The sequence below is a fragment of the Bos taurus genome, chromosome 4 (genome assembly GCF_002263795.3).
Source record: "Bos taurus isolate L1 Dominette 01449 registration number 42190680 breed Hereford chromosome 4, ARS-UCD2.0, whole genome shotgun sequence".
Taxonomy (NCBI): Eukaryota; Metazoa; Chordata; class Mammalia; order Artiodactyla; family Bovidae; genus Bos; species Bos taurus.
The window spans coordinates 5,284,083-5,296,866 of NC_037331.1; the positions used below are offsets into that span (position 1 = coordinate 5,284,083).

At 50.0% G+C, this 12,784-nt stretch overlaps 1 protein-coding gene across 11 annotated transcripts in view; it reads left to right on the forward strand.

Moving 5' to 3' along the window:
* GRB10 (growth factor receptor bound protein 10) overlaps positions 1 to 12,784 on the forward strand; it is a 221,338-nt gene that overhangs the window by 178,371 nt on the left and 30,183 nt on the right. For 10 of the 11 annotated variants that reach the window (XM_024990511.2, XM_059885419.1, XM_059885420.1 and 7 more), the window contains 4 exons: positions 1,031 to 1,187; positions 8,329 to 8,444; positions 9,508 to 9,576; positions 11,898 to 12,035. In XM_024990511.2, the coding sequence (XP_024846279.1) occupies positions 1,031 to 1,187; positions 8,329 to 8,444; positions 9,508 to 9,576; positions 11,898 to 12,035 (480 nt within the window). Of the gene's footprint in view, positions 1 to 20; positions 263 to 1,030; positions 1,188 to 8,328; positions 8,445 to 9,507; positions 9,577 to 11,897; positions 12,036 to 12,784 lie in introns of those variants that run through there. The other variant, XM_010803961.4, reaches the window with a different exon arrangement.

Here is a 12,784-nt window from a genome sequence, read left to right on the forward strand (position 1 = left end):
GCGATTGCATCAGGCCCAGGTAGGGCCCTGATTGGTCTGCCCCGCGTGGCTTGAGGACTGAGCCGAAGGCAGCCTTGTAGCAGCTGCCCTGCCGCACAGAGACAGCATGCCCACCGGGCTTCTGTCGGTGGGTCAGCGCCCGGAGTGGGGGTCCTGCCTGCCAGGGACGGTGGGAGAGGCTGGGGACATACTCCCCTTCAAGACACAGTCTCGATTTAAAATGCCATCTTGTTCCTCTGACTGCTTTTTCCATGCTGTGGAGGTAAGATTTTACTGAGCGTCTCGTGTTTCCTCTCAATGCTACACCCCTATTGATTTTGCAGCTGGGGCAGAGAAAATGTTTGATCCTCTGGATTTCTGCTTGGCCATCCCCCTGTCTGGGAGCTGCTCAAAGGTCATGGCTTTGAACAGTGCTGGGAAAACGAAGCTGGCTTGGAATTTTGTAGGGGGAGGGGCCGAAGAGTTTGAGGACTGCCCTTTTCAGTCGTTTGAATTTCGGCGTGTTCATATTCCTTTTCTCATCTTCTTCCTGAGCTACAGTGAGCATGAGGCGGGTAGGGCATGACAGGAGGAGGCAGTGGGTGCTGCCTGCTGCACTGGGGACCCTTGAAAGGGAGAACAGCTGGAGTCACCCAGAGTTAGGAATTCCTGCGGGGCATCTGTTGCTTTCACAGTCAGTTCAGCTGTAAACTGTCCAACCCCAAGACCACCAGCAGCACTTAAAAGGAAATCTGTTGACTTCCCGAGACAGATCATGGAAAAGCAGCTCGTACACTGGTTTGGCCATACGTCCCCGAGGTCTCCTGGGTGTTTTCAGAGCCTGTGTTGGAATCCTGTGTGCCCTGTGCATCCGCAGGGGGATGAGAGGGGAGTGTTGATGGGTGCAGCCTGCGGTCACCTGCTGCTTGGGAAACCAGTAATACATGTTGGAGCGCTGTCATCTATAATTTTCCCGTTGTGTGCTGTATCGGTGTTTCTTTCTGAAGACCCGAAGTTGTTCATCTGCAAGTGTCACCTTCTTGTGTTGCAGGATGTTAAAGTCTTCAGTGAAGACGGGACAAGCAAAGTGGTGGAGATTCTGGCAGACATGACAGCCAGGGACCTGTGCCAGCTGCTGGTTTACAGAAGTCACTGTGTGGACGACAACAGCTGGGCGCTGGTGGAGCATCACCCACACCTGGGATTAGGTGGGGAGCAGGTCTGGGTTGGGGCAGCTCTGGGTGGGGGGCAGCTCCAGGTGGGGGAGCAGCTCCAGGAGAGGGGCAGCTCCAGGAGGGGGCAGCTCTAGGTGGGGGCAGCTCCAGGAGGGGCAGCAGCTCTGAGTGGGGAGCCAGTCTGGGCAGGGGCAGCTCCAGGAGGGGGAGCATGTCTGGGTAGGGAACAGGTCTGGGTGGGGGCAGTTCTGGGCAGGGGCAGCTCCGGTGGGGAGCAGCAGTGGGTACTCAGGGTGCTGTCAGGTGAAGGCCAGCACCAGCAGCTGCCAGACTGTCACTGCAGTGTCCCTGCCAGCGGGGCAGGTGGCTTCCGTGTTCCTGCTTCTTCTCTTCTTCTAAACTCTCCCCTTCCTCGCTCGCGGCCCTCTCCCCTCGGGTGCTTCCAGAATCTCGCTCTTGGATGTTTGGAGCAGTAATTCTCAAGGCATCGGACACAGTAGGAAGGAGGGTCCCTCTGGTTCAGCAGGAGGACTGGCTGTGAGAGGCCCAGGGCTTGCTGCACACCTGTGCTCTGGGGAGTCAGCCAGAGGTGCCCTGGAAGATTCTGGCATCGCTTTGCAGAGCCGTTCCCTCACCAGACAGGGTCAGGGAACCGTGGTGACAGCCTGCAGGAAGGCACAGGGAGGCCCCCAGGAGTCAAGGGGGCAATGTCATCTAAGTTTGAGTTTCCCAGTGTCTGTGGGTATTTGAGAGAGCAAGAGATTATTTTGAAATGTGTACTGTTTACAGAACTTACTAAAATTTGGGGTTTGTTTGTTTGGTGGCTTATTTCAGGTAAAGAAGCTTTTCAAACTTTCATTTAATTTTTTGCTGGATACTGTATGGTGCTTCAAAAATCATTGGCAAGTATTTAAAACCAGAATTTTCTGTATGTAAGTCAGCTGTATTTTCTTTCCATGTCTTGAAGGAGAGAAAAACTGCACAGCTTGCAAACTTCTTCCCATAGTTGAAAGTCTTTCTTATAACCTTTTAGAACAATTAATAAATTGAAATTAAACCTAGGTCTGGAATATTCCTTTCACTAACTGGCATTTGTGCAACTCATGTTATACAATCTAAGCCTACGTAATACGAGGTACATTTGAGTTGGCATCGCTTGAGGTCACGTGTTCTGGCTCCCCTGTGCTGTCAGACAGATGGTGTGTGGTTTAAAGTAAGCACTAAGAACTTCTGACTTCGTTCCTGTCTCTACGGATGTGCAGTGCACTTGTGTGTCATCTGAGGCTTTTTCCTTTGTCCCCAGCAACCTTCTACCGGGTACATTCAGCGGTGCTCAGCAGAGCAACTGACGGGAAGCTCCGGTGGGAGACATCAGTGAGTGGGCCCTAGTGATCTGATAGGGCCACCCAAGGCATCTGCTGACACACAAGCAATTTGGAAACTAGATAGTGTCGGAGCCCTAGATAGTGTCAGAACCCTAGTTTGTATGTGCGCACACGTGCACACACATGGACATATGGACATCTATACATATGCATATACACACGTGCATATATATCCATATACATGTGTACAGACATGCATAGAGAATTAATTTTAAAGATGTATCTGCATAAGATCAGATCAGATCAGTCGCTCAGTCGTGTCCCACTCTTTGCGACCCCATGAATCGCAGCACGCCAGGCCTCCCTGTCCATCACCAACTCCCGGAGTTCACTGAGACTCACATCCATTGAGTCAGTGATGCCATCCAGCCATCTCATCCTCTGTCGTCCCCTTCTCCTCCTGCCCCCAATCCCTCCCAGCATCAGAGTCTTTTCCAATGAGTCAACTCTTTGCATGAGGTGGCCAAAGTACTGGAGTTTCAGCTTTAGCATCATTCCTTCCAAAGAAATCCCAGGGCTGATCTCCTTTAGAATGGACTGGTTGGATCTCCTTGCAGTCCAAGGGACTCTCAAGAGTCTTCTCCAACACCACAGTTCAAAAGCATCAATTCTTTGGCGCTCAGCCTTCTTCACAGTCCAACTCTCACATTCACACATGACCACAGGAAAAACCATAGCCTTGACTAGACGAACCTTTGTTGGTAAAGTAATGTCTCTGCTTTTGAATATGCTGTCTAGGTTGGTCATAACTTTCCTTCCAAGGAGTAAGCGTCTTTTAATTTCATGGCTGCAGTCACCATCTGTATCTGCATAATTAGATCCAAAAAAAATGAGTATCATTGAAAGACTATTCAAGAGTCTAGCCGCTTTTAATTGACAAGGAACTATGAAAGCATCTTCAGCAGACATTCTAATACGTGACTGTCACTGTACACAGAGAATATATGCAGTGGACGCAGATACAAGAACATTGTCACACACAAGGACTGCTTGAGAAATTTTTATTCACGTATTTCTTTTCGTAGCACCTGGTTTCTGTAACATCATATGGTAGAGACATGATGTATGTTAAAACTTGGGACATGATTCATCACATGAAGAAAATTTATTCTGAGGGAATAAGAAATGAAATGCACATACACAGTAGTCTCAGGGATGTGATACTCATAAGTTTCATTCTTTATTCTTTGTCTGATTCACAGATGGATTGACATACTCCCCTTTAGGGAACAACAGTTCATTATAACCAAGTAAAAAGGGGGAACAAAGAAGGAGAGGAGCAAGTAAAATCATAAAAATGACAAAGAATATTTGGATCCTGTTTGACAAAAAGAAGTCAGTGAGCTGAATTACAGACACAACAAGTCCCCTCAGAAGGTTCCTTCTCACTTTCTCCCACTGGCTCCTTTTTCGTGAGCAGTGAGCAGGCCCATGGTCCTAATGCCTAGGTTCTGTAGATGGTTCTGCAGGCTTAGACACACCAAGTCTGGCAGCATCAGGGGAAACCTCCCACTGTCCGCAAAGAGCTTATCCATTCCCATCCCTGTGTCTGCCCTGCCTGTTCTTCTCTGTGTGATCGAAGCCTATCGTTTTCTTTCTGATCTGTTGTTCTTTAGGTGAAAGTCCTGTTCTTTCCATTTATCCACCAGTGTTTAATGGTCAGACGCCCAGTAGTGGGAAGAGGAAGGTCCGGCAACCTGTTTCAAGCTTTCCACGGGGCAGGGTTGCGGGAGCACCTTTCAGAGCAGCCTGGGTGTTTCGGCATAACTCCCCTTGCATGGGGTGTTCTCTCCTGGTGTTCCCAGGACCCCCAGCACATGCATCTGCCGCCTCTCCCCCAACCATTCTCAGGGCGGAGCCTCCAGCCCCATCTCCCCGGTCACTGACTCTCCCTGCAAAAGGTCACACTCTTGTCAAGTGTGTGTTGGGAATGCTCTTGGAACCTGCATATGTACAAGGCTGGTGGCTCAGGCCAAAGGGAGATGATGCGTGCAGATCCCTCAGGCAAGTGGTGGAGTCAATGTGTAGCCTCAGAATTTGAGGATTTCCAACCACAATTACTGTTCCAGTCTTTGCAGCTAAGCTATGATAACCTTAACAGCACTAAGCTTCTTCACGTTCAGAAACGAGTGATGATTTAGGAGATGTGGGACAGTTACTTCCTTTCCATTAGTCAGAGACCATGCATATGTGCGGGGTCTCCAGCCTCTGAGGGTACCCTCAGCACAGCATCGTGCTCACAGAGGCACAGGGACGGGGCAGCTGCCGGCTTGAGTGGGCGGCATCTCTGGCTGGTGGGGCCCTCCCTACTCTCCCCCTGACCTGGACTTGTTGCCACAGCCAGGTACGACGCCCCTCCGGTGCTACTGTCGGCTCCTACAGTGCTGGTCCTGTGGCACTTTGGCTTAAAAGCTGGGGCAGAGCCCTGAGTGGTCAGTGGTCTTAGGTGACTGTGTCTCCTGTTTCCTGATTTGGGTTTGTTCCTGCTCAAATGAGAAGGGTACGGCAGCCGCCCTTTGGAGGGCCCAGCGCATCCAGACCCCGACATCTGCACATGCAGACAGCGGTCGTGGGAGAAGCAGCTGCCCACCCTCGGCCTGGTGCTCACAGGTGCCTTTGCAGGCTGATCCTCGTCTCTATCTCTGTGTCTGTTACATCTCACGGCACCAAATGACACCCTTTCCCCACTAAAGGATACACCTAGTAGGAAGCTGCTTGTTGGGCAGATCTAGGCAGCAGGATGTCTTCTGGGGGGATGTTTTGCTTCTCACAGTTCCGCATAGCCAGGCAACGCCCTGGGCAACTGTTCAGTGCTCTGATCCGTGCCATGTGGGCTGTGCTGGTACTGAGGGGCTGCGGGGGTCAGCAAAGGGGGATGCTGACACCTCCTAGTGCTGTGGGCTCGGCACTGGGTCTGCCAGCCCCACCCCACCCGCTGGGGCTGTCGGGGTTTCTGCAGAGGAGTCCTGTGTCCACTGCATGGCCACATAAGTAAAATAGGCTTTTTTTTTTTTTAATGGAAGTTTAGTTGATTTACAGTATTGTATTAATTTGTGCTGTACAGCAAAGTGACTCACTTCTACACACACATATATATTTTTTTGTATTGTTTTCCATTCTGGTTTGTCGCAGGCCTGTGGTGTATGGTAGGACCTTGTTCACCCATCCTGCATGTCACAGTTTGCATCTGCTAATTCCAACCTCCCAGTCCTTCCCTCCCCCAGCCCCTCCCCCTGGCAACCACAGGTCTGCTCTCTGTGTCTGGGAGTCTGTCTCTGTTTGGTAGACTTGTGCATTTGTGTCATATTTTAGACTCCATGTAGAAGTGACAGCGTATGGTGTTTGTCCTTCTCTTCCTGAGTTACTCCCCTCGATATGGCAATCTCGGGTCCATCCGTGCTTCTGCAAGGGGCATTACTTCATTTTACGGCTGAGTGGTCTTCCACTGTATATGTGTGCCGCATCTTCTTTGTCCATCCTCTGTCCGTGGACAGTTAGGTTGTTTCTGTGTCTGGGCCGGGTGGAGTCAGCAGAGTGACCCTGGGCAGAGAAGCATCTGCTGCTGGGACCCTTGACAGTCTGCTTATGCTGTTGCGGTGGCTCTCCCAGGGCTGCTGGGCTGGGAGGAGAGGAGCCCACCTGGGACGTGGCGTCTGGGTGCCCCACGCAGCTGGCAGCTCCTGTCCGGAGGACCAGGTCATTGCTGCCTGCTCTTTTATTTTTCCTTATTCTACCTGTTATGTGTGTGTGTTAGTCACTCAGTCATGTCCAACTCTTTGCAACCCCGTGGACTCCTCTGTCCATGGAATTCTCCAGGCAAGAATACTAGAGTGAGTTGCCATTTCCTTCTCCATATTTTATCTGGTGAATAAACCTTAATTCTATAAACCAACCATCAATAGGCTATTGGGTTGTAGTTGTTTTCCTCCCATAACTACAGAAATATTTTTCTCTGAATTAAAATATTCAGGAAAGTCATGAGTTTGTTTTAAATGGAAGACATGTGCTAATTCCTATTTTGTTGGTGGTGGTGGCTATTTTTATTTTATTCTATTTGTTGACCCCTGTCTTGGTGGCAGATGGAGCTGTTTTAAGCATACTCCGGCTGCCCCTGGTTCTTCTCTTCTGTCCTGGGGAGATCACAGGCAGTGCATGTGGTTCCTGAATTGCTGGCCAGTTCCCCTCACATCTGGGGCCTGTCAGTGGGTCACTGGCAGTGCCTGGTCTGGCCCATACTGAGGTGCCCGAGCTTTCTGTCCATCAGGGGGAGGAAATTCAGGCTTTGAGTATGTCTCTACCAGGGAATCCTGCCCTGATATCACACCAAGGCTGAGTGTGCTCTGCATGCCATCATAGCCGGCTCAGACCAGTGCCCTGGTGACCATGTCCTTCATGGACAGGAATTCTCCCACGTTCTGAGATGCCTTTGACTCGGAATGCTGTCACCCTCCACTTCATCCTTCCTTGAAGATGAGACTTTCTGGGGCTTCCCGGCTGGCAATGTAAAAGGAGGTGAGGGCTGGGAAAGGCTGACACGGCCCTTTTGGGTCAATTTGATAGTAGCTACTTCTCTACCATTTTGGCCTCGGTTCACACTCGAAGCTGCCCTGGGTTCCCTCTGGTCATTTATCGCATTAGGGAATGAGGTTGGTTCCCCGCCACCCCGTCAGCAGGCTGCGTGTGGACACGTGGTGGGTGCCAGCCGTAGAGCAGAGTGGTTTCTTGTGCTCCCCATGGAACCAGAGTGTTCAGGCTATGAGGGAGAGCCTACCCCAGGTTGGTGACAAAGCCAAGTCCTGTGCTGAGGAGTGTGTGTGTGCATGCTTGCACAAGGGCTGTGCAGTGTACGTGTCCTTCCCAACAACCCGGTCCAGCTGTGAGAGTGGCTCCAGGATGCGTGTGGTTAGCATGGGCTCTGGCGCTCAGCCAGGTACGGGGACAGGTTGCCTGCTGGTCGCTCCCCTGCCCCGTGTTCACCCCGGGCGGCTGAGTTTCATACAATCAAAGCCATACCCTGCCTGCTTCCCTCTATCCTCCCACCTGTGCATCCTCCATGCTCAGAGCTCCCCCGCTCTGTCTTTGGGTGTTTTCCCAGTTGTTAGACTCCCTGTTCTTTTCAAGAGTTGACATTTCTTAATTTAAAGGCAAAACCATTTACAAAGAGTCCTTTTTAAAGACAGTTTTTATTTGGCTGTGCTGGGTCTTAGTTGTGGCACATGGGTCTTAGTTGCCCCACACATGTGGGATCTTAGTTCTCTGACCAGGGATCGAACCCACATCCCCTGCATTGTAAAGTCTCAACCGCTGGACCACTAGGGAAATCCTATGGAGAGTCTTTATTGACTCTCTCCTTAAGCTTTGTTGATGCCAAATTGAAAAGAAGTATGCAAAAGCAAAGACTGACCTGAGTTCCTCATACTCTGAGTCCTAAGACCTCTTAGCGCTTGATAACGATGCTGGGAGGGATTGGGGGCAGGAGGAGAAGGGGACGACAGAGGATGAGATGGCTGGATGGCATCACCAACTCAATGGACGTGAGTTTGAGTGAACTCCGGGAGATGGTGATGGACAGGGAGGCCTGGCGTGCTGTGATTCATGGGGTCGCAAAGAGTGGGACATGACTGAGCGACTGAACTGAACGCATTAAAGTGAGATTTCAATTTAGTTTAGCTCTCAATCTCATCTTCGCCAGGATGCTTAAAGAATGGAAAAGTCGGGTTTTGTATTTGTTTGCAAGGCTGCCTGGAAGGTTCTGCCTGTCTCATCTCCGACAATACTTTCTCCTGCAGAGCGCTGCTTGGAAGACCATGAGCTGGTAGTCCAGGTGGAGAGCACCATGGCAAGTGAAAGTAAATTTTTATTCAGGAAGAATTATGCAAAATATGAGTTTTTCAAAAATCCCATGGTGAGTTTTATCCCTTTGGATTTGGGGTTTGGAACTCTGGAAATATTGCAAGTATAAACTACTTGAGTTTCATTGTAGCTGATCACAAAATAACTGACTGAGATGTACTGGGAGGCAGATGGTTTGAGAATCAGTGTTGCTAGTTAACCCAGCAATACTGGCTCAACACTGTCTCTCTGATACGTAATTGAATGCCTTTGTTCTGACCAAAGTAACCATCTCCTTTTCCCAAAAGTAACAGTGGGTGAGGAGGTCAGTCTCTAAATGGAGAGAGAGAGCTGGGGTGGGCTTCCTCAGTTACTTTGGAAGTTCTTAGTTCAACTGGAGCAACTTGGTCAAATACTCAATAAAATAAAAACTCATTACTCTCAGCAAGTAGCATATATTGTTTTGGGATTATTTGGGGAAGAAGCAGTAGAGACATCAACATCCGGGTATATTGAGCTAGTTTCTTGGAGTTTTCTATTTTGGGGAGCTGGGGCCCTTGCCTTGTGGGATGTCAGGATGGGGAACCTCATACCTGCCATAGCGTGAGCCCCAATCCTGAGTCACAGCAGCGGTAGCTGGGGGGAGAAGTCCCAGTGCCTACTTCTGGTCCTGATAATGTAGCTGCTTTTTTATTGAAAAGAAGAGATTTGCTAACTGCTTTTGGATAATGCACCAGAAAAGGCTTCTTCACATCCCTGTGCTCTTCACATCCCCATGCTCTTCACATGCCCATGCTCTTCACATCCCCATGCTCATGTCCTGGTGTCAAGAGTTCTTTGTCTTGTGCACCCGCCTGTGTCTTTGAGTTAGGGAGCGGGGCAGTCCTCTGCCCGGGTGCACTGTGAGGCATGGGCCAGAGAGGGCATCACAGACTTCAAACTTGATCCTGCATTTAACAGAAGATGCAGGCTTTTTGAAGTCCGTGTTTCCACTGTGTGATAAATTAAAAGGACCATCATTTTAAATACAGATTGTCCATAATCGTGCCTATAGGGATGTTTTTAGTACTGGCATATCTGTATGTTTTCCCCACTTGGAAGCTAACCTTTATCGTCTTTGTTTTTCCACATCCTAGAATTTCTTCCCAGAACAGATGGTTACGTGGTGCCAGCAGTCCAACGGCAGTCACACCCAGCTTCTGCAGGTACTGGGCAGGAAGAGGCTTCTGCTGGGGTTTTTGCACAGGTGCTCTTGGGCTGTCCCAGGGGCCTGGTAGAAACTTGGATCAGTTGAGCTCACCCTCACAAATATGAGCCTTGGCTCCTGTTGGAACTTAGAGTATCCAGGAATAAACGTTTACTTGGGAAAGCTGTGTGTAGCCAGGCACCCAGATGGCGCTACTGGTAAAGAACCCACCTGCCAATGCAGGAGACATAAGAGACTCAGGTTCGATCCCTGGGTGGGGAAGATCCCCTAGAGGAGGGCCTGGCAACCCACTCCAGTATTCTTGCTGGACAATCCCATGGGCAGAGGAGCCTGGCAGGCTACAGTCCACGAGGTCGTAGAGTTGGGCACAACTGAAGTGACTTAGCACGCACACAGCCAGGCTCCCTCAAAACAAGCACTTAGAAACAGGATAAACTGACAGAGGCCATCAGAGCAGGAGAGTGGGGTAGAGAAGCTGTAGCTCCCATGTTCCCTGCGAGTACCACCCCCTCATCTCCAAGCACAAGTCCCTGGAAATCGCTACAGAAGGATTGGGTCCGTCCATAGTAAAAACTGATCCATGCATGCATACTAAGTCGCTCAGTCCTGTCCAGCTGTTTGCGACCCCGTGGACTGTAGCCCACTAGGCTCCTCTGTTCATGAGATTCTCCAGGCAGAATACTGGAGTGGGTTGCCATGCCCTCCTCCAGGGGATCTTCCTGACCCAGGGATCGAACTTGCATCTCTTAAGTCTCCTGCTTTGGCAGTTGTGTTCTTTATCACTAGCACCACTTGGGAAGCCCCCAAAACTGATTGCTGTTGCTGTTGCTGTTGCTGCGTCGCTTCAGTCGTGTCCGACTCTGTGCGACCCCATGGACTGCAGCCTACCAGGCTTCTCCGTCCATGGGATTCTCCAGGCAAGAACACTGGAGTGGGTTGCCATTTCCTTCTCCAGTGCATGAAAGTGAAAAGTGAAAGTGAAGTTGCTCAGTCATGTCTGACTCTTAGCGACCCCATGGACTGCAGCCCACCAGGCTTCTCTATCCATGGGATTTTCCAGGCAACAGTACTGGAGTGGGGTGCAATTGCCTTCTCCCCAAAACTGATTAGGTTGCTCTAAAAAGTTACTTCTTATACTCTAAAAAAACCAACATACCTATCTTCATTGTCTCCTCACTTCCTAAAGTCTGTTCCAAGTTAAACCTGGCCTTTCCCTCCCCCACCGATGGAGGGGGCCACCAGCTACCTCTCCACACTTACTGCTGACTCATGCTCTTCTAGGAGGTCAGAATATTCCCCTGCACCCCCAAAAACGTATCTCTTAATAGCGTGTTAAGTGAGAGAATAAACAATTCACTAACGCAACCAGCACTCTCTAGGTGGCACCAAATATAAGAGAAAGTACTAGAATGTAGTTCCTATAGAATTCTTCCCTGAGCCCTCCCTTTCCTGCTTTATTTCTTCTGCCTCTGGAAGCTGAGAGCCTCCATGTTCTGTCCTGGGCCCTCCCACCAGAGCATCTGTCTGCTCTGGGCTAGAGTTGTCAATACTTAGTTATCCTGGTTTATGCACAATGAGGGGCAAATGATTTCCTGCATCTTAGTTGCCTGGTTTGAGATGACTTGGTGCTTGGTGAGCGGGTACAGTGATCTCTGGAGACCCCAGAAGCACTGCCTGGAGGCCCTAGGACCTGCCCAGCTGGCCTGTCCCACCTGCAGGAGGAGAAATGTCTGTCTCAGTCAGTGGAGGGGATCCACAAGGATCACCCCAGACCTGGCTCCTGCCCTCTTTCCCAAAGAAAGAGGTGCTGCCAGTGGGCGCAGTTAATGGGGACAGTGGGCTGTCACCAGGGTGTTTGTTTCAGGAGATGGACAGACACAGGATACACAGCTTTCACCAGGGGACATGTGGTCAAAGTGACGGCCAGATGGTTTCTCCCAGCCCACGTGCTCCTGATCAGTGCTTCTGGCACTTCTGTTGCCCCAGCTCTGGGGATCAGACTGGGATTTTTAAGGAAAAATAGAATAAAGGGCAGGATGCTTAAATATATGGTCTTATTAGGAGATTTATGACTTCTGTTTTTCAGTGTTAAAAAGATCTATTTGCTCGTGTGTTTAAACACGAATTATATTTTAGGCACCACCAATTTAGATGGGAATTTTAAGACTTTTGAAAGGAAAAATATTTGAAAGCACTCAGTTTAACACAAAAAGAGTATTTTGGCAATTCATAAAATGTTCCAGTGTCAATGATGCTCATAGTATGTCCTCATAATTTCACGTCAGTATTATCTGACTTTTAAAATTTGCTCTTCAACAGAATTTTTTAAACTCCAGTAGTTGTCCTGAGATTCAAGGGTTTTTGCACGTGAAGGAGCTGGGAAGGAAATCGTGGAAGAAGCTGTATGTGTGTTTGCGGAGATCCGGCCTCTATTGCTCCACAAAGGGAGCTTCGAAGGTGAGTTTTAAAGGCACAACTGCCAGTCACACCAGGCTGGGAGGGTTCCGAGTAAAGATGTGCACCGTGGCTTCCTCCCAGCTTGTGACTTATTAAGCTGAGTGTGTAGCAGCTAAACTCAGAGTTCCTGGGGACCTGGGGGCTGTGTGTCCCCACCCCTGCCACCAAGTGGGCCAGCCTGGGCTCCCTCTGTGGGCTGGTAGCAGGGCTTCATGGCTGCCCGAGTCCCTTGGAAGATGCTGACTTAGTGTCTGTAATTTGGAAGTTGGTGTCTAGGATCACCATAAGGATATTCAATAGATGGTTGTCACCCTGATGCCAATCTAATATATGTTATTGAAGATATTTTATGGAATAAATTTCAGTTTGTGTGTATCCCCAGTGGGAAGAGGAGGTGAGGGATTGAAAATGGCTGCAGGCTTCTGAAGAGAGTTGGGGTGTTGTGGGCTGGCCTTCCTGGGGTCTCTTTTGGTGTCTTTGCATTTCTGACCTATTTTCCTGTAACATCTGAGGACACCTACCATAGGAGCACACCCAGCTGACCTTGGCCGTGCTTATACCATTCAAGAGCTGCAGTCTCTTCTGTTCCTGCAGGAGGGAGAGGGGAGGAGCTGGGGACACCAAGGGAGGGTGCTGGCCCAGCATCAGGCTCTGGGAAGTCAGGAGACAAGGGGCGTGGCCACCAGAGAGGAGGGCGTGGTCACCAGGGAAAGGGGGCGTAAGCTGGAGGGAAGGGGCGTGGCCACCAG